This window comes from Amphibalanus amphitrite, unplaced genomic scaffold (assembly GCF_019059575.1).
Source record: "Amphibalanus amphitrite isolate SeventyFive unplaced genomic scaffold, NRLGWU_Aamphi_draft 000450F_arrow, whole genome shotgun sequence".
NCBI classification, from domain to species: domain Eukaryota; kingdom Metazoa; phylum Arthropoda; class Thecostraca; order Balanomorpha; family Balanidae; genus Amphibalanus; species Amphibalanus amphitrite.
In genome coordinates, this window is record NW_024881944.1 from 468642 (window position 1) to 494212 (window position 25571).

General features: G+C 48.8%; 3 protein-coding genes across 3 annotated transcripts in view; 2 read left to right on the forward strand and 1 right to left on the reverse strand.

Moving 5' to 3' along the window:
• Positions 1–25571, reverse strand: part of LOC122391714 (DNA-directed RNA polymerase II subunit RPB9-like) — a 73440-nt gene that overhangs the window by 32956 nt on the left and 14913 nt on the right. The window lies entirely within an intron of this gene.
• Positions 18522–20279, forward strand: LOC122391710 (flocculation protein FLO11-like). Its single transcript, XM_043385906.1, has one exon. It carries the CDS (start codon positions 18564–18566, stop codon positions 20046–20048), a length of 1485 nt encoding a protein of 494 aa, XP_043241841.1. The 5' UTR covers positions 18522–18563; the 3' UTR covers positions 20049–20279.
• On the forward strand, positions 23371–24035 carry LOC122391713 (larval cuticle protein 16/17-like). The gene has a single exon (XM_043385909.1). The coding sequence runs from the start codon at positions 23488–23490 to the stop codon at positions 23962–23964; it is 477 nt and encodes a 158-aa protein (XP_043241844.1). The 5' UTR covers positions 23371–23487; the 3' UTR covers positions 23965–24035.

The following is a 25571-nucleotide window of genomic DNA, read 5'->3' on the forward strand; positions in this document are numbered from 1 at the left end:
TCACCCATCCCATCAAATACAAGAACGAAAAGTACCTTAATTGCAGTCTACGTTATTATTTATTGACCTGAAAATGTTCCGTCATTAACAGGGCATCACTGTTACTAAAAACAAAACCACACCAAAGATCGGGGAAGCAATTAGGCTGACTCAGCCAGCTCCGTTAGGTAAAAATTACCGGGCTTTTAGCGGATCTCCTCGCCCCAGGTGTAGCCAGGTCGACATGGAGACCCATGTCGGCCCTTGTCAGAGCTCTGATCACACGACACTGTCGTGTAAACACTGCTTAGGCCGCCGTTCACACGGCACACTGCGGTTTCACCTGGGGCGGTGCGCCTGCCGACCTAAAATTACTTCACTCATACATAGAGTGAGAGAAATACCGTGAACCGCAAGAAGACTCGTGGCAGCAGACACATAAATTAGGACTAAGCCCTAAATTGTCAACGACTCGATACATCTTCTGATATCCTTAGGACGTAACCGACCTGACAGGGCACAGGCCTAACAGGAATCTGCTCGAAGTCTCTTCAAACCTACAGGACGCAGCCAGTCTCCACTATCCCCATCGGCTCGTTGGGAGCTCCATTACTATCGATAGACCCACAGGACAGCACAGACGCCGACCGCACACAAAGCGACGCAGCAGGCAAATTAGCCGGTTTTTACCGCGACCACCGGCGTGTGAATTGTTTCCGCACAATGAGGCGCAGGTGAACGATCTACCGAGAGTGAGCCATCGTTCGCCGGCGGCGACCTTCCTTTGTGGCGCCGCACGCGCGTGGTGGCGTGACGCGCCCGGGCGCCACTTCCCGTGTCATCAGCATTCCTCCGGGGGTAGCGACGCCCCGATTGGAGGACGGTGGGTGCTCGCGCAGTCGAGACCGGTGGGGTATGACCGAAGGGAAAACCAAAGAGATTCGGACACGTGAACTGAAGAACAGATTGGCGGTAAGTCGGGGGGGGGGGGGGGGTGAGTCTTAGCTCTGTTCCGTTTGGCCTGTGATTCTTTGGTGATGTCATTGCCTAAGGAAGCCATGCTCCCTAGAGCCAGCCACGGTCGACCTTACCGACGCACATATCGGCAAACAGGCGGCGGCACCGATCCTCTTTTTATCCGTAATGAGCAGTCTATTTGTCGAACATCTTTAATCACGGCCAAGTTCGGTGGGAATCTCCCGGCACCGAGTCTTCAGACACAAGGACGCGTACAAAGCCGGACAAGGACAAAGCGAACGTCCGGCCGCGCCGCCCCATGAAACCGTGTGTAAACACTGTATCGTGTATTTACATTGTACGCCCACTTCCGTTTTTCCGGTATAACAAAGGGGTGCGCCGGGAGAGGGCGGTTTCTGGAGATAAGAAATACACGCAATAAGCGTATAGAAAGTGTGAATGTTTTGTGTGTAGAAGATCGCTTGTTATCTATGTTGCACGTCGATGTTACAAGGTTGATCAGAGGCTGCACCCAAATGCTGTCGGTGGCGATGGCGCAGCATTCCTCGAGTACATAGTACGGCGGCGGGTCGGATTCATCCCACGGCGTGGGACCGTGGGATCGCAATGCCACGCTTCTCGGTACACTGAAACTACGAGTATTGAGTACGAACGGGATAACGTGTTACCGCGTATTCTGCTATTTATACCCGCAGACATTAGGCACACGATATTCAAACGAAGTTGTAAAGGTGACCGAAATAATTTAACTCGCTGAAGCAAATCAAAAGGCTTTATGGTAAGCGCTGTCATGTCGCATTGTAACGCCGCGACGGAGATGTTAACGCCTAACGGTCACTTGAGCTCATAATGGAATATCCCACGAAACACGTAATGGACGGAAAAAGTCTGCTACCGTGTCAGAATATCAGAGATTAGAGGCTGACGGACGGTATCTCGGTCACCTTGCCAAATGTCCCCGACATTTAATATCCGCGTGTGCCTTCTCATCTGCGTGTCCGTTATTAAATGCCGGACAGGCGTTGTCTCGTTCTACCTGTCAAGTTTGAGATAGTTATTATCGGGCGTTATCTCGGCTACCGAATTTTATCATATCGCATCGGCCATCGGCGAGCATTAGCATCGTATTCGTCGTGATTGAGGGCTTTTCTCCTAGGATGGGCTCCTTCAGGATGGGCGAATATATGGGAGAGAATCAAAGCCGAAAATCTCCTCGTGCTGTGAATCGTGACCCGCCTATTCTATGTAAATGAAGGCCATATTTTGTGGGAGAACAAAAAAAAAGTATAACACAAGTCCATAAAAGCACAACTGCACATGATTATTAATAGCACATATTGCATAAGACGCCACAGGTCTATCCCCGTTTCGATAAGTTCCTGCACCAGATTTGATAGATCCCGAGCAGACGCCCCAATCACACACATTCCACAGCCGAGGAATCCGTTCAGTCGGCGCCGGCTTACACCCATTCGCCACCACTAAGAGCCCAGTCGATAATTTGATCCGGTCAGCACGAGCACCTCTCAGAGGCGGAATCCTCCGTCCAGCTGGTCCGACAGGCGGTGAGTCAGCGAGGTCAGGGTCAGACGTGCCATCTGCCCCAGTAGTGTCACCGGCCGGCGGCCACACCCCACGTGCCGCTCCCGGGATTAGTGTAGTTCTCGTAAAAAGACTGGTACTTGCTGCCGACACCTCACGCATCATCGAACAAGACCAATTCGAGTCGACACGGAGTGAGAATCTGCGCCTCAGTGAACGCCGTCAGACCGCGACCACGCGGTAGTGGCGGAACAGCGGGCTCTCATCATACAGGTTTCCAGGAGGTAGACCGAAATGATCGCGTTAGCGGGAGGCGTTCCAAGTTCAACTGTGGTGGCGGGGAGCACCGAAGTTTACTGGTAGGGTGTGACAACACCTCTCGCATCTGCCTGGAACATCTCACCACACGTCTGACCAGTCTGTCAGTCTGCGTGAGTCACTGTCTGACAGGGTGCAGACCGCAGACAGACGGGTGCAGTTAGACGCGTGACACCACTCCCGACGGTCGTCCGTTGGTTCTGACTAGCGTTTGACCTAGCCACCGACCCGAGACTGAGAGGACTGACGTCAGTGGCGTTGATCATGAGCTGAAGCCATCAGGGGCTCCAAGCCAAGATTTTAGGATTGTGGGCCCGACACAAAATGCACATTGCACACCAGCGTCATTGTAACGAAATTATGGGGGCCCGGACCTCCGCGATCCCCCCACCTTCGGTGGCGGAGCCCTTGGGTCACACTATCGTGTTGCCCGACGCTAGAAAAGTCGACAGACGACCAGCTCAGCAGCAACAGATGATCAGCTCAGCACCTCAGATGATCGGCTCAGCCCGCCACAGACAGGTCGCAGCTTCTGAATCAGACAAACAGATGGATGGATGGATAACCGCACCTCAATGCGATGTCACGGCACCTTCTACGCGCTGCTCAGTCGCAGCCAAAGGTCACCGGTTGCAACATGACCGTGTGATTGCTAAATTGACATAGGATCGAATCGACACCCCTGAGGGTCACGGGGCCGTGCGGCGCACAAATGATAACTGATCGATCGCAGTCTGACAGTGCAAGGGGTCACAAGATGGGCACAACACCTCACCACCAGCCTCTGAGTCATCTATGAGTCAACCACCATTGCAACATCGTCAATGGCCGCGATACTAGAGCACGGGACGTCGTTTGTTTATTGGAGCTTTAGGACAGTTGCCATTTTGCACCAGGCCAGGAAGGCGGCATGAAGAAGGACGGATCGCGTAGGGACAAAATACGACAGCATACATGTGGGATGCGACGAGATGGGACAGTACGATCAACGGGAGGGACAGGATAAGACAGAAGTGGTGCTACTGGATGATATAAAACAGCATCTGTTGCCATTTCAGCATCTCGTAACGTTGCACGACAGCGTGCACGGTATACTGTCCTGTCAGCTGCGTACGTCAGGCTGAGAACCGTCGTACGGTTCGCGTGACAGAAGGTCGCGACTAGCGATAGTCACGGCTCAATGGTGCCATCCCGAGACCGCCGGCCTCAGCGGCGCCGAGACGCTGCGGTAGCTCATCGCACCTCCCGGCTGACGTTTATCCCGCACATAATGTCTTCATTCCGAGATTGTCTTACATAACGCACGAGATCGCATCTAACATTAATCAAATATTGAGCAATTTCGATCAGCTAAAGAGTTTCGCACACGGGAACGTAAAGAAGTTGGAGAATGCTTTATCTTGTAAATTTTCCATGAATATTTGATCGACTAAATGTCAGGGCATTACCGGTAAGTAACACCAAATTGCTACGATTTGCGCAGAGCGCACACACAATTTTTCTGCGGTGACCCGTTATATAAGACGTGCGTACATAGCTGATGTCAAGCCTGGGTTTCAGACTCAGACATGATGAGATCCGGAATTCCTTACATCTGCCAGTAGACGATCCTACTGATCATCAGTCACAAAAGAGACGAGTCTTCGACCTCACAATTAACGGTCTAATAACGGTTGTCTGCTTCATTGATAAGAATCATAACTTTTCACTTTCACGTCACCACCGATCAATATGAGATCTGATACTGTGTGTTTTAAATAAAATACAAGCCAATGAGATGACAATAAGCAGATGGATCCGCGCCAGAACAAGACGCCTTTCCATTTATTATATCAAGTCTTGCTCTAATGGAACGGTGATGAGTGAAATGATCAGTCAAACAAAATACAGGTTCAACCAACAGAGAAACGGTTTGATGACAGCCCAACATTCTAATTCCTAAGAAAATCCTCAAATTATGAAAAAAGTTGTTAATATATCTAGCTGCAAGCAATATTGAGGGTCTCAAAAGCCAGTCCAATTGACGTACCTGTGTAATTATAATTCCACTGTGCCGAGAAACGGAGGCCACATACCTACTTTTGGAAACGAATTAAGCATTACTGACATAAAAAAGAGACATAAAACAATAAGAAAACAAAACGCAAGATAAGATGGCTACCACCAGGGTTTTGGAGTCGTGGTAGTGCTCTTCCGACTCCGACTCCGACTCCGACTCCGGGTCTGATACAAAGCTGCCAAAATTCCGCGTGATATGACGCGCCATGTTAGGTCTATAGGGTGTTCGGAAAGTCCTGGCGCTTTTCAACATTTTTAAAATAAATGCCTTTGGTCCGTAGATACTCAACAATAGAACAAAACAATGACCAGGAACACCAAACCACATGCTTCTGCTAAGTGCCCATTCATTGTAACCACCGTCTGTGCCGACGACGGCCTCGACGCAAGGGCGGAAACGCCTGCGGGTTTTGACGATGCAGGACATTTCCTGTCCTCCCATGCTGTCATGATGCGAGTCTTCAGCGACTCCAGGCTGGGATGAGAGGTGGCCTAGAGCTTATTCTGCAAAACGCGTAGCATGCCTTAGTCGAGCGGGTTAAGGCTGGGATAATAAGGTGGCCTACTACGCATTTCAGACCCTCTGGAACAGTCCTTTTTGGCCCTCTCTCGTTACCTATACGCTTGATTTCAACCAAACTTTGACACAATGTGTTTCAAGGGCCTACCTAATTTTTACTAATATGGTCTTTTAACAAAATGTCAAAATGAAAGGCACTTGTCGTTGACTTGTAATGGTAAAAATTGATCGGAAAACTCTGCACCGTGGTAGAGGCTAGCATGGCGTTGCAGCGTCAGCTGTTGCGCCGCAGCTAAGCTCCGCCCACTGTGCCGCGACACCGGGACCGGTCATTCGCCGCTCGGGGTCAGAGCGGTGCGGAGCTCTGACGGACTGGAACGAGACACACGCTAACGCAGGCATCATTGCGTGAATATTGTAAATGTCGTATCTCGCGCGGAGAGAATAAGGATGAAGAATTCAATGCAGATCGCGACGGTGTATGTATAAAACAATAAGCACTCCTAGCTACAGAATTTTATTCCCTATGCAGACTTAAAGGTAGTGTGCCACCTTTGAAAGATTTCCCATTTTATTTTTCCTAGGATAAGAAGCTTCTGTTTTTACCTAATATCGCAAAAAAAAAAATCAAAAATGGGCCTGGAATAGTGCCTTTTTCGCCTAAAAGTTTATCGGTTTTTAGATATGTATAACAACTGTAGTGGGCTCACCTGCAAACAGGCGTCGGGCAACAATCGCGAATGCGGCGCACTTGTGACAATAAGCAAAGGTCATTATAGTGTTACGACCATACGACGTACGGGAATGAGTTATCAGCTGTCTAATCGTAGACAACACAATGTCGAGCCTTAAACTGTAAGCCCGTATTGGTATTGTTTCTTTTATTTGGCTGTCGAACATTATTTATGGTTTGAAATATGATTTTATGTAAAATAATTGATATGAAAAAGCCGTCTTATAAGTTATGAACCCATTTCACCACACGCAAATGGCAGAAATGACAATGATCAGCTGACGCATTTTTCTTGGCCGAAGTCAGAGCGCGCAGCCCGACGCACCACCACCGCACCACAAAGTATGAGCAGAAGCCGCGCCCAAAGCCAGGGCCCCGGTAACGTGAGGTAGCCGAGTCGGGGCAACGTGCGCTGACCCAAGCCGGGGCCGCAGCTTTGGGCGCGGTCTACCGCATCCCCGCGGGCAGCCCCGGGCTATCACATGACACCGGGAGGACGCGCGGCTCCGGCTTGGGTCAGCGCACGCTGCCCTGACTCGGCTACCTCACGTTACCGGGGCCCTGGCTTTGGGCGTGGTCTACCGCACCACCTAACAGGCGTGTTCGAAACCGCAGGAGCTGATGATGAACGGGTTTATCGAAACTTGATTGGATGTGCATATCGGTAATAGCGATTTCAGTGTGTGCATTTATTGTTCATAGTGGTGTGAAATGTGGTTGGGGTACGACCGACAACCCGTCGGGGCGAACTTCGCACTGGGGTACTCAAAATTTGAAGAATTTAAGACGTTTCCATGAGTTTTGAAGGTATGGATAAGTTCTAAAAATCCGGTTCTCCTTATCTGGGCCATTAACTCCATACGGTCCAAGAAAGCTGGCACACTACCTTTAAAATAATCTTATTTTCAATAATTTATAGCGAGCCTCTCCGCAGCCGTTTTCCTACAGCCTATTGTGCATTTAAGGAGTAACGGGACAGAATTCACCGGACTGTCTTTGCATTCAACGGCCTTATTTAATTGAAGATATCCACATAGATACTTGTAGGTGTTTCGTTTTTTTTTTTGTTTAAAATAATATTTTTTTTTGGGGGGGGGGTGAAAATAATAGGTAAATCTTTCTACGACATTTTCACAATGCTTTCAGAACGTTGTTGATAGATCTTAGGCCCGAAAAACAATAAAACAGGGAAAAATATGGGATGACTCAATCTGAAAATGTATGATATGCAATATCGAGAGTTCATGATCTCCCGTCCTTCACTCCCCCTTGTCAGTCTCTCGTCTATACGTTTATAGTATATTGTCTCTCGTCTATAGCCTAATCTCTATCTTCGTCACTTGTCTCTGAGTCTGGTCTATCGTCTTCGTCTCCTGTCTCTGCTCTAGCGGCTATATGCATATTGTTTGTTGTCCACTAGCCAACGTTTACCGTTCGTCTCATTGTCACTTTGTCTCCTTTTCCTTTCTCTTTCTTCCTCCGTCCTTATTTGTCGTAGAACAACTTATTAAAAGTTCATGACATGCAAACAAGTGCTCCACTCCGCTGCGCTGCGTGCGCGGCCCGCACGCCGGCCGGCCGGACTGCGACTGCCGCCGACATGACCCGAGGCTGGACCGCAAGTGGGCGGAGCCAAGCCGCAGTGTGCTAGTGCGTCTCGACCAATCAGAGGGGAGACAGCGTCCAGCCTGTGTCAGCCTCTAAGCAGGGCTCTGACGACCTTAACATTATCAGTCAATGACAAGTGCCTTTATTTTTCATTTTTCGTTAATAGACCATATTGATAAAAATTAGGTAGGGATCTCAAACTACCAATGCCAAAGTTTGGTTAAAATCAAACGCATATACAACGAGAAATAGCCGAAAAGGACTGTTCCACAGGGTCTGAAACGCATAGTAATCTCATTTCACCACGGTGATCTGGTCCGCCGAGCTCCTCTGTTAGTTTGGTTTGGACGGCAGCGGCGTTGTTGGAGCTGTTGAAGTGCGAAATGACCGTTAGGGCAAGTCGCCTTGATTGTCGTGTCCAGGAACCCCTCGTGGACCAACCAGCCTGTCTGTCATTTATTTGACCTTGACGAAGATGATGGAACATTTGTGTCCATCAGACCCCAGATTTTCTTTGATTGCCGCTGTATTGCTGCTTCAGTCTCAGCAGCTTTGGCATACCGTGGTCGTAACTGAGTGAGAATATTTTCTAAGAAATTTCCGATCCGGAATGCACCTTTGCCTGCTCAACCGTTCGCCGGGAAACGCCGCATCGCGCTGCAACTAGCGCTTCGTTCAAGCCGCACCGGGCCCCCGCGCGCGGGCTCTCAGCGACAAGGCGCATCTTCGTCCATATACCTAGCACTGAAAACGTTTTCAAGGTCATATTTACGCGACCCCTAGCTGAGCGGTGAACGAGGGGTCATGTCTGCGGACTGCGGTGATTGGTTGAAAGTCCAATAATCACAGCACGCGTTAGACGACGTCTAAAAGAGGCGCCAGAACTTTCCGGACACGCCGGACACCCTGTTCGCGCACCAGGAGATCGCTCCGGTTTCGTTCATGCGGTCACCATTTCTCTCACGTGGACGCAGCTGAATCCTTAGAGACCAGCGGCCGGCGGCCAGCTTGAAAACCCGCCGAGAAGCACGAGTGTGGCCGTATCATGACCACGGGCATCGCCATCATGTCGGTCTGTGTTTGTGCTAGGCACTTTTTGGAGCGATAAAAGAAGAAAGTAAATATACAGTTGTTATTAAGTATTTGGCACTGGATAGTAAAAGTTATAGCGCGAACGGAAAATGCTTGCCTACTAAATTATGACATGACTTAAAATTTGTAAGATACATTGTAAGCTTTTCAGAACAAAAGCAAGATGTTTGAAAAAATAACTTATTTGTGATCACCGGAAGCGAATTTTGCCGTGGGGCCACTGGTTAAAAACAACTGAAAAGTGATAGCACGGATTTTAGACTTCAGTTAACTTCCCGGAGTCGGAGTCGAGGCAGCTGGACCGACTCCGACTCCGACTCCGACTCCTAGCTGCTTGCCACGACTCCGGGCGACTCCAACTCCGACTCCGACTCCGACTCCGAAACCCTGGCTACCACCGTCAAAATCTATCAATTCTTTCCTGGATTTATGACTCATAGGCACAGCTGAACAACAGCGTGGTTATCAAAGTTTTACGTGGCATAGCACTCATCTTTGTGCCAGTACAAAGTAAATCGATTTGTGTTTCCATGCTCGACAGCACGGCAACATTAATAACGACCGGCCAGCGGTACAGGTCGTGACAGGCAGCAGGCTTGCTTCGTGACTGTGCGGTGAGAAGGCATGCAGCTGGCATGCGGGAAACATGTGATAGGTTTGCCATCGATCTTTAAGAATAATGGCGCAGTTAATATTATACAATGTAAAAAAGGATCACCAGATTTTAGGGACAACGTGTCAAGTCTCGTCCAGATCGCCAGTCAGATCGGTTCTGCTAGCCTCTGGCCGTTGAGGTCATGACATCTGATGCTCAGATATCCAAGGTCACTAGCACAATGCTGGCGGTCGTCTATAACACCAATGCCATCCAGCTATAAGTTCTGACTCGACACCTAGACCATCCTCGTCATTTCAGCCCCGCCCCAGTGACGGCCGCGCCGACCAATCCATCAGAAGAGCCACACCACAGCTCCAATGATGTCCCCCTGACGAGGGCACCGGCGGCAGCGGTCACCTAACGACAATACCATCAGCCAGCCGTGGGAGCTGACCTGCCCGCCGCACTGGGACAACCATTGAGCCCACTGGGTCACCGGTCAAGGGCGACGAACAGCACGACTGGTGAGTCGCCGCCGCCACCGCACTTTGTACGATTTTTGCCCGCACAAATGAGCCGCAGAGGCGGCCGGCGGTGTGTCCAGGTCACGGGCTCAATGGACCGCTTCTGTGTGACATCCTGAGTGTCATCTCGCACCGCTACTGTTCACCTGAATAGCCAACAGGTCACGCGTACTGAGATGAATTTGAGGTGACAGGGCGGAACATCGTGAGTAGTAGAAAAACGTAGCTTCTCTCAAATCAATCATACCGTCTTCCAAGGAAGACGTAAACCATAAAATTCTAGTTACCATGCGCTTCACCCTAATGGACAATTGTCACTGATTGTGTTGTTATTAGGCAGCTGCCACCTGACCTCCCTCACCTCCCAGAGCTGCCCTCCCTCCCCCTATAAGCGCACTCGAGTCTGTTGGTTAACGTGCAAGAATAATCACTGCAGCTCATACTTATCCCGTTAGAATCAGTTCCAAATTCCAATCCCATCAGCGAAACTCAGCCAAAGCGGCACGGGAAATGCATTTCCGCATAGCAGCCTAGCACCACCAACGCGACGGCAGCAGCCAGAGACTGCAGAAGCGCACAGAAAAATAACACCGAAGATGTGCTTTGATGGTCGCCAGTTGATTTATGAAGGTCACATTCTAGACGCGATAGGGTTTTTCACTTCAGACAGATTCCACGTCATTTATCGCGGTTAAAATACGTAACGGTATACCATGAGAGGCGACAGAGGAGGGAGCTTAGGGCTGATTAAATTTGCCGGCTAACCGTAGGGGTTAGACGGCGACCTTCGTGGGCAGAAAAATAGATAAATAGCGGACTATTTCTAACTAACAAACAGGCATTAATTGCATGTTTAAGGACGTTATGACAATTGCCTTATGGGTTTGAATGTCAAATTAAAAGACAATGATAAAAACAATGATAAACGTAATTACAATATTTTTGGTGAAACCGCAACACCGTATAATCCATAATTCCCAGATAACCTCTTTGATGTTTACATAAAACACTCATCAAACAAAAACCGATAAAAAACACCGTTGCGGTGGATTATTGGAAATGCATCAAGGACCGCTGTAAGTGCCCGGCTGTTTAAGCGAAATGGTCGTATCTGCGGTCTTGCTGCTGCATCTATCTGCGGTCGTATTGCTGGTCTGGGCTCGTCAGCCGCAGACCAGCAATGGTCGCAGACCAGTGACGGCCAAAGGCCAGACCAGTAACGGCCACAGACCAGACCAGTAACGGCTAAAGACCAGACCAGTGCCGGCTGAAGACCAGCAAATGCTGTTAATTTGCACGACAGTAACAGACATAAAACAGAAACGGCTACAGACAGGAAGAGTAACGTCTACAGATCAGGGCAGTAACGACTATAGACCAGTGACAGTTGTAGACCAGTGAAAGCTACAGATCAGACTAGTAGCGACTAACAGCGCCAGATCAGACCACCGTTTGGCCGTTGGGCGGGAGCAGAGGTTCCCAGGCTCGCGGAGCACCACAGCGCTTCACTCACGTGTCAAACAACACCAAGGAATGCGACTAACTAGAAAAGTGTCGCCGAGGAACGGCAACAGCGCAACATACAGGCGCTGGGGCCTGTAAAGCTGAGATCAAAGATAAGCACGGCTGTTTAGATAACGGACACACGCCGGCATGATGCAAGGTGTCAAGGCGTCATACCAACTGAAGATGTCAAATGTGAAAGAAAGTGCCCATATCTCAGGAACATAGTTGTGTCGAAAAATAAACGTCAAACTGTTTGATGCCTGCAGAATTGATCTTCACACACCAACAAAAATGTGTGTTAATGACAGGGAACATGAGCAATGTGTAATAGTTTAGCGCCAAGGTCAGTTGAAGTGTTCGAAAAATAGCTTGAAAGAAAAAAGAGACCATAGCGGCGTAGCAGGATATGGTTGAAATACCAGTGGAAATGCCGATCTCGCGAACACTTACAGAGTTTTTCTTACATTTTTGAATGGGTCTTGTTCCAGCAACAGTTTTGTCACCATAGGGCGAGCGACATCTCACAACGCCAATAACATACAATATCTATTTTAATAATTAGAAGGATAATTCCTGTCTGCTGTCTTATCGATTGGCGGTTTTTGGACGATGGGTCTTATTAAATCAGCACGCATTTCCATGACAAAGTCACAATGCCTGCTCAATTCCAGCGCGGAGCCTAATGCACGCACTACCGACCCCGTGGGCTCCAAAATGGACCCGCTAAAAATTGAGCTGTATTGCGGCTCAGTGGCGCGCTGTTCCCCAAATAGCGGTTAGTTAGCAGGACAAACCACAGATGGCGCCACCTAGCTCTCCGGTAAGCACCGATTCCACAAGCCCCCGACGAGCGACTTAGCCAACTCTGACGTCTGTCTGCAGCCACTGTCCATCGTAGAGCATTTGTCACCTCAGACGAACGCAGCCACAACATACAGCCAGCGGTCATCTCTGTAAAACTCGGCGGGATAAAACCACCGCTCATTCGCCACGTGGTCACTTTCCTTTTTTCGCCTGCATCGTATCCGTAGATCCCTGCAACCTTTTTTATTTTGAATCAGTTTGTGAGCTGTGATTTAGATTAAGTATGTACAAACTTCAAACAAAGAAGCAAAGACTCGTCGCGGCAAGTGACCTCTTTTCCAAAACCCGGTCATCTCACATAGGCTGTCAGGGGAACACATTGGAATAAAGAGGCCGACCGGTTGGCATGTGGAGCAGCTCCGCCGCACGCTGCCGTGGGGAGCCGCCCTGAAGACACTAATGAGCCTGGTCGCCCCCTCCCCTCCGTCCAGAAGAGCGCACGCGTCACGGCGCTCTTCGCCGCAGCCTCAGTGACCAGTCTAGGTCGTGATCGACGCCGCTGACATTGCAAAGAGCTCCACAGGAGCGGGACGCCCCACTCCCTCGATAGAGGCCGGCTAGAGGTCGGGCCACACAGGGCATTGTGCTGGCAGAGGTATTTAGTTCAGCTGGCGTACCCGTCAATGAAAAATGGTGCCGCTTCTGTGTCGCGGCTATTGTTTATAAGTGTCGGCCAGCATCTGCAGGGGATTCGCATTCATATTGCTGGTTTCTTTTGAGAAGCGTGTCCCGATAAGATGGATTAGCCGGTAGCAATGCGAAGAGCTGTATGAATAGCAATTCGTTTTGTGTCTGAGGCCTTTGTCATCGAATAAGAGCCAGTGAGTTTTGTTTGATGATATAAAGTTTATGATATTTAAATACGACTCACCCATGACACTTGGACCAAACAATAATCTTCAACCTGTGTTGTCTTTATAAATCGATTGAATTCTGACAGTTACAAAATCCTGCTATGTTACGACGGAAGCGAGTCACTTCATAGGGCAGTTGAATCAAGGCCAAGGATAAAAGTAAGCTAGCAAAACACGGAAATACGCACTTCCAAGTCACTGCCCCTAGTGCCTAATCGGTGCTACCAGGCAATCGTAATCCGTAGAACCCGCCCCACATCAAACCGCATATTTACGCATCCAGACGAGCTACAAGCAAATCTTAGAAGCTCTCGCGCAAACATGCGCACCGCATGCGATTAACAATTGCGTCACTGGAATTACGGGAACGAAGGAACCCAGCCGGCAGAACTTGCAGCGAATAAAATCCTCGGAAATAATCAAGCACCCACGACGAACCGACAACTAGTTTTTGATAAAATAAGACGCCAAAAGTAAATGATATTGTCTGTAGGTAACAGTAGTTATCAACAAGCACACTGCCACACCACATTTACTTCAAAATTCTTAGCTCCCAGATCTTATCCTTCGCGTGATCAAACGGCAAGTCTCCATGAACATTCGATCTCGGTGTCAGCTACAAAGTTTCGACATCAACAGATCCTACCAAGAAGGGGGATAAGGTTCAGAAAATCCAGCCCAAAGAAACATTCAACCGTTTCGCAAGATCTGGAGAAGCACCATGGAACAAAACGGCCAAAGAATTGTCACCTCAACGGATATAATCCTTGCCCTGTCGTATTGGGGATGTCATGGAAAAAAAACGTTGCCCTAAATCGCAGCAGCCAGAAGCTTTACATTCTCAACGCAAATAAATATAAAGCTATTCGTAGACTATTCACTATGCGATGTAGACTACGCGACATTTCCATAGGCAGGATATTGTACCGAAAACCTTAGTATATATGTAAGTACAAATAAGGTCAAGGCTTGGTTTGTCAGCAGCTTGCTGATCTGAAAAAGCACAGTCTGACAGCGAAGAGCCGTGAACATATCTTTACACCGCATACAAGCAGCTGTCCGGGTGCACGTCGCCGGCGGTGACTCATTAAAATGTTACCGATGTCAGCGTGCATACAAGGCCAAATATCAAACATGAAGCGTTAAAACTCTTTATGGGGCTTAAAATATATCCAATGATATCCTGTTCTGTTAGTTCATCACCAAAGCTGAAGGACCGAAGAGCAGACACCCTTCTACACCAACAAGGCGAATTAACGGGAACAATCACAAATGGTGAACCACAAGGAAACAACTGTTATTGGGTCACAAACCTATACCGACAACTTACAGCAATCACTGACAACTGGCGACAGGTCACCGACAGCTGTTTTCAGGTCACCGACAGCTGTTTTCGGGTCACCGACAGCTGTTTTCGGGTCATCGGCATGCGACAACGGATCACTGAACAGCAGGTCACGACACCACCGATTACCCAGTCGGACGGATTTGTTGACACTGTGCTAAACACGTGCCTGGGAACTCACAACAAAGAATGTGCTGTATGTAGTGCACTGAACTCGTGTTCTACTCGTGCCATGGGTAAACAGAGTACAAACGGCGGGCGCTGGATAAGAGAGGGCGATGATTGGTAAAGGATGGACTACAAGAAAGCCGAACATCACCACCTGAGCGTTTATATCACTCAACGACCGTATTAATCGTCTAAGGAAGACATTAGAACGCCTATGACAAGCCCAAAACCTGTTCCTGGAAAAGTTACACTAGTACGACACCGTTACCAAAAATCGACGCGCTAATCAGCCACCAAAGTTTGCATCTCACCAGCGCCCAGTGTGGTCGCTCAGGACTTTTCCATGCGCTTTTTCATCTCCACTGGGAAGTATGATCTTATCCTCACAAAGCAGCGTAAAATACGCCACCACGAAGGTGTGACCTCCAATGTCAGGGGCGGCGCCGTCTCATGACGACCGACCGCCTCTGTCACCCAGCAGCGGTGAGATTTTCTCCGCATTAGCCGTGCAAAATGCATGACAATCTCGTGGCATTACTGCCAGCGGGCCTGCGCGACCAAAGTCCGTCTTCTGAGCAGAGGGTCGGCGAGGCGCGAGACTACGGGAGCGGGACTCAGCAGAGGGTCGGCGAGGCTCGGGACTTCGGGAGTGGAGGAGCGCCACGGCCCTGGCTGCAGATCCCGCACCGCTGCCCCGGCGGTCAAAAATCGACCGCCACGTGGAACAGCCACCAAAAATCGGTCAGCGCGAGGATAGACTGATCTGGAGAGAGATGAGCGTCTGACGGCAACCGCCGTTCGGAGAACGTCGGTCAGTCAGCGAGAGATACATAGCTCGTCTCTATGTATGGACAGCGGAGGAGGGACAAACGCTCGGCAGGCGCCATGCAGGTTCCTGACAATACACCACAGCAGCGGAGAGCAGCAACGCTCGGCGAGTGTGGCGGTAATGCACGGTTTGATGGGGACTCAGTGCATGATGGCCGTATATAGAATATCAAAGGTTGGGGGAGAGCATCATAGAACTAAAAGCGCCGTGATATGTCATGGAGAGGGGGGGGGGGGGGTAGAATATCAAACATAAGGGGATACCAGAGAACACAAGACGCAACGAGAGAATACCGTGGCGTACGCTGTGACAAAGCTGCAGCTGAGGAGATGAAGTTATATTTTTGTGACCGGAAGGACGTAGTGGGTAATGACAAAAGGCACCGTCAGAAGCGAGACAGGTGACATTCTAAAACACGGAAAACTGATGTTCGAGGGGACTGGAGTGAGCAAAGAGCATCCCGGATCTGGAAGCCACAGGCAGTCGGGTAAAACAACACCAGATCATCATGAAAAGTTTGTGAGACACGAGGGAGCTGTATGAGTCACCAAACCATTTCAAATATGATTAAAACCCGCAAGTCAGGAGCAGTGTTTCATAAATCACATCTCAAATGGGAAAATGCATTATTTTGCTTTCAAAGTTATAGGTACAGCTCATTTTAGTTTGACAGTCCATTAGATATTATACTCAATGAATAATTGCCACAAAGCCATGTTTTATACTGCTAAGCGAAAACACCTCTTTTCTATGAGAGTCAATGAACACAACGATAATTGATGAATCTTTAATAGATATCCACAACGGTCTCACAATATCACAAAGTTCATGGTCGATCCCAAAGGGAAATAATCGTCATGTGCTAACAGGCTAAAAAATAAACCATGAACCCATTTTCAATCATGAGTACCTACTCGTATGATATATGCCATTACCGTTGCTATAGATCACACTATGCCGTCGTTGATGTTTTTATCAAGTTAAATCAAAATACACAGCCTTCTGAATACAGACGTATTGACCATATGACAAGGTCAATCGAATAACTGCTAACAGGCAAAACAAAGGACGGTAGTAAAACGCAACCCGATCAAACATGGTCCGAATTACTACAAACTGACTTCCTGGACTCCACATGCCAGCACGTGCGCGGGACACTAAATTAGGAACGAGGAGGTCCCACGCTGGTTACGAGCGAGCGAGTGAAGCGAAGCGAAGTCTTTCAATGTAACGGAAAAACCTCAGTATGAGCGGCCCGACCCGGCCCAACCCGACCTGTAACGCTTTTATGAGGCTTCTTTATATCTCAGCAACCGCTAGGCCGATTGCTAGAGTATCCGTCAAATGTTTCTCAGTTAAATTTATAGTCGGTGATCAACAGAGTTCCTGACAGAGAACCATACTTTTATTTGCCGAAAGTGAGAATTTAAGGCCCAAACAAAGCATCCTCAGATACTAATTTATTTCTTAACAATCATTTCACCGCATCCCCCTAGCAAGCGAATGTTCTGACCTTTTCCGCCTTGTAAACCGAGGAGTCAGGGACTGAAGACATCTTATATAAGATATATATGCCAAGGACAGGCACAGCCCTATGCTTGCAATGCAACAAAATCTTAACCCCTGCTTGAAAAAAAAACAGCTGGGTAGCAAAAAGACAAACCGCCAGTCATGAATCATGACTGAACATCAGCATAAAACACCTGAAGGGGATTGCGAATATCAAATCAGCCGGAAACAGCAGTTGCGGGCTCAGAGGCCAAACAGCTTAACTTTAGCCCGATAGGTACACGCTACCTGTGTAGAAATCTGCATTCAAACTGAGTCCCAGCAGTGGAGCCGAGGCTATGCCGTTGTGACACTGCGCTCTGACACGCCTGTCGTATTTCGTCCCGGCAGCTTATCTCACAGTAGGCTCTAATCTGCTCGGAGACATCCGGATCTGGATTGAAATCCCGGCCGTTCTAGAGCGTCCGAAGGTTATGACAAGTTGTATACCGTCGGGAGGTGTCTATATTTTGTCACACGTTCAGTATTGGCTCGTCACAAGTTCCAACGGCTGAAGCTGAGGACGATAAGCCCGTAGAACATGGCTGCTGTCTCGGCCTAACAGACCCATGACGGTAAATGCCATCTTAACCTTGATCACAACACGCTGAGCCTGACAGCGGCGTTGGACAAAGAGCAGCATACGATACACATAGCGGTGTTGATGTGTCCTTTGTATGGCACCCTACAAGGGATTTGTATGAAAAGCATAAGTGGTGTGAGTAACGTTTGGAATTGAGGTACTGGGTAAAATAACCCCGCCTATTCTTGATTACGAATTAAAATGGCATCTGACCAGGAAGGAAGCAATTATTTTGCATTATATTTCAAACGTTTTCATAGGAACGTAACTATTATAGGTATGCAAGAGCTCTGGACAAAATGTCATCGTAATGATAACCAGGCACCAAAAAAGCAGCAGGGAAACAATCAGGGCTGTTTTAGTGACCAGTTTTACAGCCTATGAAGTGAGAATCTCCCACTTGCTTTCAAAGACTTCCTATTCATATCATCACGGAAGAAATGTCTCATTCCATTTACCAACCATGAACTTGAGTTTCCCATTCAATCGTCACAAAGAACGCAATTAAAACTGAATGAAATTGAAGTTCTGCGTCTCCAACTACACTAATAGCGATATTTTTGGAATGAGTGCAACATGCGCGTGAAGGAAAAAATGTTCGGATGATCCTGTCTCACTCTTTTCCCGAACGGATTACTGCGTTATTTTAGATTCTTAACTTTTGGCCTCCGGATAGTAAATGAAAACACAAAACAGCTCACGATCGGAGTCGACACGAGCCTCTAATCCGGGTAAATTGGTGCGGGTAACACCTGTGTCGCAGCCCTAATGCGCCGAGTGGCGGTGTCGCGGTGGGATGTCCTCGATCTGCAGAGCCGGCGGGGGCGGCCGTGACCAGGTATAAAGGCCTCCGTCGTCAGAATCCGACCAGTATCTCACCTGGTCTTCTTACGGCCACACACAGACTCGTGCCACCATGAACCCCCTGGTGGCCGCCTGCCTGCTCGCCGGAGCAGCCGCATTTCCGCAGCAGCGAACGTCCGACCGCGATGCGGAAATTCTGCGACAGAGCTTCGAGATGGGCGACGGCGGCAGGTTCAGGTACGACTTCGAAACGAGCAACGGCATCGTCGTCGAGGCGGCCGGTGAGAACCGTCAGATCGGCGACGCCGAAGGCATGGTGATGCGCGGCTCGTACTCGTACACGTCGCCCGAGGGTGTCGACGTGACCATCGAGTGGTTGGCGGACGAGACGGGCTTCCACGCCGTCGGCGACCAGGTGCCCGAGATGCCGGAGTACGTGAAACAGCTGCTGAAGACGCTGCCGAACGGGACGCCGGTCACCAGCCAGGTCATCCCTACCGACAGCAACCTCGGCCTTGTTGATCCCGCAGGCCCCATCGCGGAAGTCGGGCCAGGGACAGCCGACATCTCAACAGGCATCTCAGCCGAGCCGTTCGTCGCCAACATTCCGGCTGGAGATGCCGTTCAAGTTATAAAGCCTGTCCTCCAGGTCATCGAGGTTGAAGATAGTCCTGTTGAAGCCTCCTTCGATGGTCCCCGATCTCAGCTTCCTGTCCAGGACTCCATCGATTCATCTTTCACTTCAGGACCTATCGATGTTTCGATATCTCACTCTGCAGAAGACAGCTTCACGCTAGTTACAGTCCAGGAGAGTTCCTTCGAAGGCCCCATCGATGCGGGCTTCGCACCAGCTCTTCTTGATGATGTTCCCGCCTCGGATCCGATCGATGACATCCTCACATCCGTCACAGTCGATGATAGTTCTCTCGGAAACCTAAATGGTGAGCCCATTGCACCAGAGCCCCTTGGCGATATCCCCGCCTCGGATCCTATTGACAACATTTTCACACCTGTCGCCATTGACAGCCCTGTTCAAGACTCCATCAGCCAACCACTAACGTCAGTCAACCTCGAAGACGAATCACCTGCAAACTTCATCGAAGATGTCCGTGAAGAACAACCATTCGCATCCGGCCTTGCTGCAGATGCTGCTCCCGCTGAGCCGATCATCGAAACTCCCAACGCGGTCTCCGTCGCGCAAGTGTCCCTCCAAACTTCTTCGCAGTCTGATACTGCGCAATCTCAAGCTGGGGCATTCATCCCAGATGACATCGTGGAGCTCACTAATTCTGACGACGGACCCATCAGTGGTCAGATCGTCATATCGTCGGTCTCGGCGGCGGCAGACAGCGCCCCAGCGCGAGCCCCTGTCAGCACCCTCGTCAGCACCCCTGTTAGCACCCCGGTCAGCACCCCCGTCAGCGTCCCCGTCCGCACTCCGAGCCGCAACCCGGACGGTAACCCCGAGTCCATCCAGGACGCCATCGCGTCTGCTCTTCGAGAGGACGCCGGCCCCGCCGGTGCCGGCGCCCCTTCGCCCGGAGACATCGCCAAGAAGGAGGTGCCCTCGAGTGAGTTCATTGTACTCGGAGCCTGAGGCGGGTGGTCAATACGGGGTCGACGCCAGAAGGGATTCCAGTCCAACCCTTCGGCGCGCTCATGGACCGGTGTCAAACGCTGCCATATCACCGCCAATCAAGTGTTGGTGTTGTTCTACCGACTGTGATGTCTTTTGTGGAGTGTGTGCCATTGATGTTTGGTGTGACATGTGGACCTGTATGTCATCGAAACTGATTAACATCAATAAATTATTTATATCGCATAGAAACGAAATCGATCTCGATTATGTCTAGTTTTCATGTCAAAAAATGCTTGATGAAATTATAAATAATGATGCTGTAGCAAAATAATACCTATAAATGATAGCTCACAATAACTTATTATTGAAAGACATTAGCACGTAAAACATTTGACAGCAGAAAATTGTTGAATGAATTATGGCGCGCGAATGAAACAACATGACGATATTTAAATACTGTTCATAGCCGATTCATAGGGAGTGTGCGGAGTCAAAAAGGGCATAAAACGACTCAGCATAGCATATTTGTTCTAAATAGGTACCTGATGATTGTTTTGCATTATTGCACAAAAAGTAACAAAATTCCGAACTTCAGGACCACTGGAAGTTCAGGTTAATAAACAAGTTGCTGGTCTTTCTGAAACAGAAAGTTTGCCATTTCAATGTTTTATTAACTTTTTATTGTAAAAAGTTCATAAATTTTTAACTCAAAATTCACGCTCGCAGGTTTCGTGAAATCGAAATATCAAATGTTGGTATGATTTCTTGTTAACTCACGTTTTCCCTTTGTAATTGCAATGTTTACCTATTTGTTAGTGAATCAGGCCTCAGTTTGCACTAAAGCCAACATTTTGGGATGTTGGGATGTTGGGATGGAAAAAAAACATTTTGGGATGGTCTCGTTTCTAAGTCGGCTAAGAAAAATAAATTTATTGTTGGCACACAATAAAATACATACCAGTAAGACGCCTTTTGGGGGCTATTAACGAGCGAGAAAGAGTGTGAGCCCTGCACGAGAGGGTATTTCCAACTGGCTTGTGCAGTGTGCACGGTACTCTACTAACCAGTTGCTAACGGTGTGCCAAATTTGAGCGCAGTCGGCCCAGCCGTTCTCGAGGGTCGCCTACACGTGCGCACGTGCAGTAGCACACTGACCGTAACGCATGGGAATGCATTGTCTGGTGGGTCCCTACCGACATCCCAGGTTTCAGCGAAATCGCCCCAGTAATTGCCGAGTAATTGTAGTGGGAACAAATTTGACACCCCTTCTTTTTTTATTTGCACGTGCATTGGAAGTGACCCACAGGTATCGATAGTATCCGATGCTTGGAAGAAGGGATGCAACTATCCTAAAAAAGCCGCAAGTCAATCGCCCCAGCGGTTGCCGAGATATATGTAGCTCCCTCAAAATCCTCACTTCAGCAGAACAACTTTAACATCCTTGGCTTTTCACGTGGCACATGCCACGACGACCACCTAAATGCTTCAACACTAGTCGGTTACGGGGTAGAAGGGACGGGGCTACCCTACAAAGAAGACCGCAGGTTAACCGGTCCAGAGGTTCTAAGTTATAAGCCTCTCAAAAGCGTTACCGGCCGGGTCGGGCCGCGCCGGGTCGGGCCGCCCATACTGATATTTTTTCCGTTATACTGAAAAGATTCGCTTCGCGCTCGCTCATAACCAAACTCGGCCGGCGATAATTTTTTCAAGACCTCAGTCCTATAGTTCGTTTTTTTTTTAAGGACGCTGGCTCCAAGTTCATTATCGAAGCTCTCGCGTGAGTTTTGGCAGCTTCAGCGTCTGGCCAAGAATTTCTTACCGAAAAAATAATCGATTTCAAATTGTGCACGGTAAGCAGACATGTGCATGGATCCGAGAAAATGGATTTCGGATCTGATTCCACGAATCCTGATCTCGGATCCGACGGGATCATAAATCCAGCTCTTGAATTTTTCGAGAGATCCGTAGGGATCATAGAATCCAATCTTATTTTTTGCTTGAGATCCATTGAGATCATAGATCCTCATTCATTTTTTTGTCAACACAGAAATCCCCCAAAATCACTAGTTGCAACTCACAAAGTTCTGTTTTAGTGATTTTATGTGATTGCATGTCATAATGTACATAGAGATCTTATATACATCTTATCTTATATCTTATTACAGATCTTATATATGTATATAAGATCTCTATGATAATGTATAGTTTTGTGGCACTTATTGACTTAGTAACACTTGGAAACCTGGCTCCAAATGATGTGCATGGCGGGATCCACTCAGCTCATAGATCCACATTCTTGGTTTATCGTCAGATTCTATGAGATCATAGATCCAGGATAAATTTTTCACGTCGGATCCGGCGGGATCATAGATCCTAACCTGCAGTTTCCTCCGAGATCCACTGACATCATAGATCCATCATTCGGATCCATGCACATGTCTGACGGTAAGTACCCGGAAATTGTGTCTTGAAAAATTAACATACTTTGATTACGTCACTGGTGGCAGGAGGCACCCAATGTCCGTACGATGGGACAAAGTGTCGACGAATTTGGGGAAAACTTTGTTTTTTCACTGTTGCCGAGGCTATAATAAGGCTATAATGAGGCCGAGGCTATAAGAGTGAGCGGTTCCAGCCATGGCATTTATACGTTGCATTGCAATACAAGTTCGACAGCATGACGTCATCACTATTTTAATAACCAGTCCCAAAATGCACGTAAGGAAATTATCGGGAAGAAACACGGACGTATAAATTAACATTTATTTATACGTCCGTGGGAAGAAATCATAGGTTAAAATCAGTCGACGTTCGATTTCTTCAGGTTCAGTTTTTGCCCGTTTTGCTCGTTAAAACACGTGCTACTTCGAAAAACATGCTTAGAGCCAGACGAGCCAGAGTCCTTTTGAAAAAAACAGGTATGTTGAAAAAAACGAACCATACCTGATTTTTAAACTTGGCCTTCGGCCTCGTTCAAAAACCAGTAAGGACCTCGGTCTTGAAAATTCACTTACACCGGTTTCGTTCAGTATTCTTTATTACTGGTGAGTTGCGTAAACACGAGTGAACCTCTAGCCTCGCTCACTCGTTTGTGGCTCCGGAAGGCGATTTACTAGCAATTATCCGATGAAACAAGACTAAACGAGCATCACGTGCCGAACGTATGCGTGACCTATCCTCGTCCTTCTACGGGCGTCAGATGTGGTTATCAGCACGTTATCAGATGCAGACGCGTTGCACCGGTATGACACTGTGCTAATGTATCGTGAATCAGATTCAGTAGCAACACCAACCGGTGACATCATGATAAAAAGGCTGTCTGCATTATTCGACCTTCACAGGCAGGGAGAGGAGGGTGCGGGTGGCCATACCGCTATAAAGGCACCGGCCGGTGGTCACACGGCATCAGTCCCCCACCTGATCCGCTCCCAGCCACACACCGACCTCCCCGATCAACATGAAGACGTTCGTAGCCGTCTGCCTGCTGGCCTGCGCCGCTGCCTTCCCCCAGGAGTTGGCCTCGATCGAAGGTTCCGGTGAGCCGCCCGTCGAGATCGCTGCTCGCTCGTCCTCCAACATCGACAGCAGCATCTTCAGCGACGACATCCTGCGTTCCGAGTTCGAGATGGTCGACGACGGCCAGTTCCAGTACGGCTTCGAGACGAGGGACGGCATCGTTGTCGACGCGGCCGGCGAGAACCGTCAGATCGGCGACGGCGTCGGTGCCGTGATGCGCGGCTCGTACTCGTACACGTCGCCCGAGGGCATCGACGTGACCATCAACTGGGAGGCGGACGAGAACGGCTTCCGCGCCAGCGGCGACCAGGTGCCGGCGGTGCCCGAGTACGTGACGCGGCTGCTGAAGACGCTGCCGGCCGAGCCGCAGGCCGCTGCTGAGCTTGTGGAAGCCGCTGTGTCGGCCGATGAGGCCTAGATGCTGTTTTTCTTCTTCCAAAATTAACTTTTGTTTGTTTGAGTGTGAAAAATGAATATATGTCAAACTCATGAAACGCTTTGTGTGCATTCCGAAAACATTCCGAATATCGCCCATCCAAACCGAGCTTTAGTCTGTCGACTTGGTAAACAATCAATGGTAATATCGCCAGAGCTTCAGTTTTATTCGGACAAGCATTGTCAATCAAGACCAACACGGATCCCGCATTTCCAGTTGCTCACTTGGTAGTTGGTAGCAATGGTTCTTAACTCTAAAACCGAAACAAATCAGGTATTTGGCAAGTAGAATCGCAAACTGCCTGAACACTGGACTGAACTCGTTGACTGAATTCGCAACAACTGACATCTCATCCAGTTCTCAAGTTCTCTCAAAAACAAAAAATGAATAAATAAAAAACAAAAAACAGTGCACAGAATAACTTTTCCTTCTTCAAAAAAGTGTCACTATTTTAGCTCCTAGTCATCTGGGGCCTGGTCACCGGTCCATGTTATGAGCTCATTGTAATCCTTGCAATAGGCATTGTAACATCATTTGAGGTCACCTATTATTAGCCATATAACGTTTGATCGATGCGTGTGGCAGTCAGTATATCGTCCTAAGGCCTGCGTATGTGTTTAACCCTCGCCCGTATCGGGTGGGGGTCGAATGGACCCCACTGTTTTTTCGCGAATAGCTCGCGTAAAAAGCGGCCGATCGCAACGAAACTGTCAATACCCTAGCGTTGATCAATTTTACACCCACCCTGAAAATTTCATGACCCTGACCCAAATGACCTTTGACCTGTGACCTACTTTTCGAGACCATGTTTGGCTGGAATCGCGATTCGGCGTATGTCGGCTCGCATTAGCCGCGCGTTTGCAGTCTTTTCGTGGTTTCAAGCGTTCAAACATGTGATATGATGTTGGTCCCATGCATTAGGGTGGGTGCCTAGGTCACCTGAAGGTTAGGTCAAGTCATTGACCTTTGATGACCTCGGTTCACTTCTCGAGATTAACATGTTACTAGGCTAGTTTGTCTAGCTGAATTCGAATTTAGCAACCATTTGAACATTTACGAAGTAGTTTTGGTGCCTTCGTAACATGTTACGAAGCTGTCAGAGGCGGAGTGACACCTACTACGAATACCCGGCAGGACCCCTACTGGTTGACCTGACCTGACCCGACCTGGCTTAAATGCATGAGGGCATCATCTGTGACCAAAACTAACATGACAGTCGTGATAGCACCCTGAAAAAACCCACAGCAGCCACACTTTACGACGTCCTAACAGGTCCCGACTTTCCCGACTTTTAGGTCATTGACCTGACCTGGAAGGTCAACCAATGACCTAGGACCTTAAAATTGGGTAGCATCGGCTTCCTCTCGTCACGGGCAGCACGCTAGTTTTTTTACGGGAAGCTCTAGCTCGATCAGGGCGAAACGGCAAAGGGGAGGGGTCCAACGAACTTCCCCTCCCCTTAAACGTTCGCGGCTGGGAAAGCGCCAATACGGGCGAGGGTAAGTTCATCTCACCAATACGAATCGATTACTATGCATTGTCTTTACCGTTTAGGTCATGGTCACAATCTCAAACAAAATATTTAATTT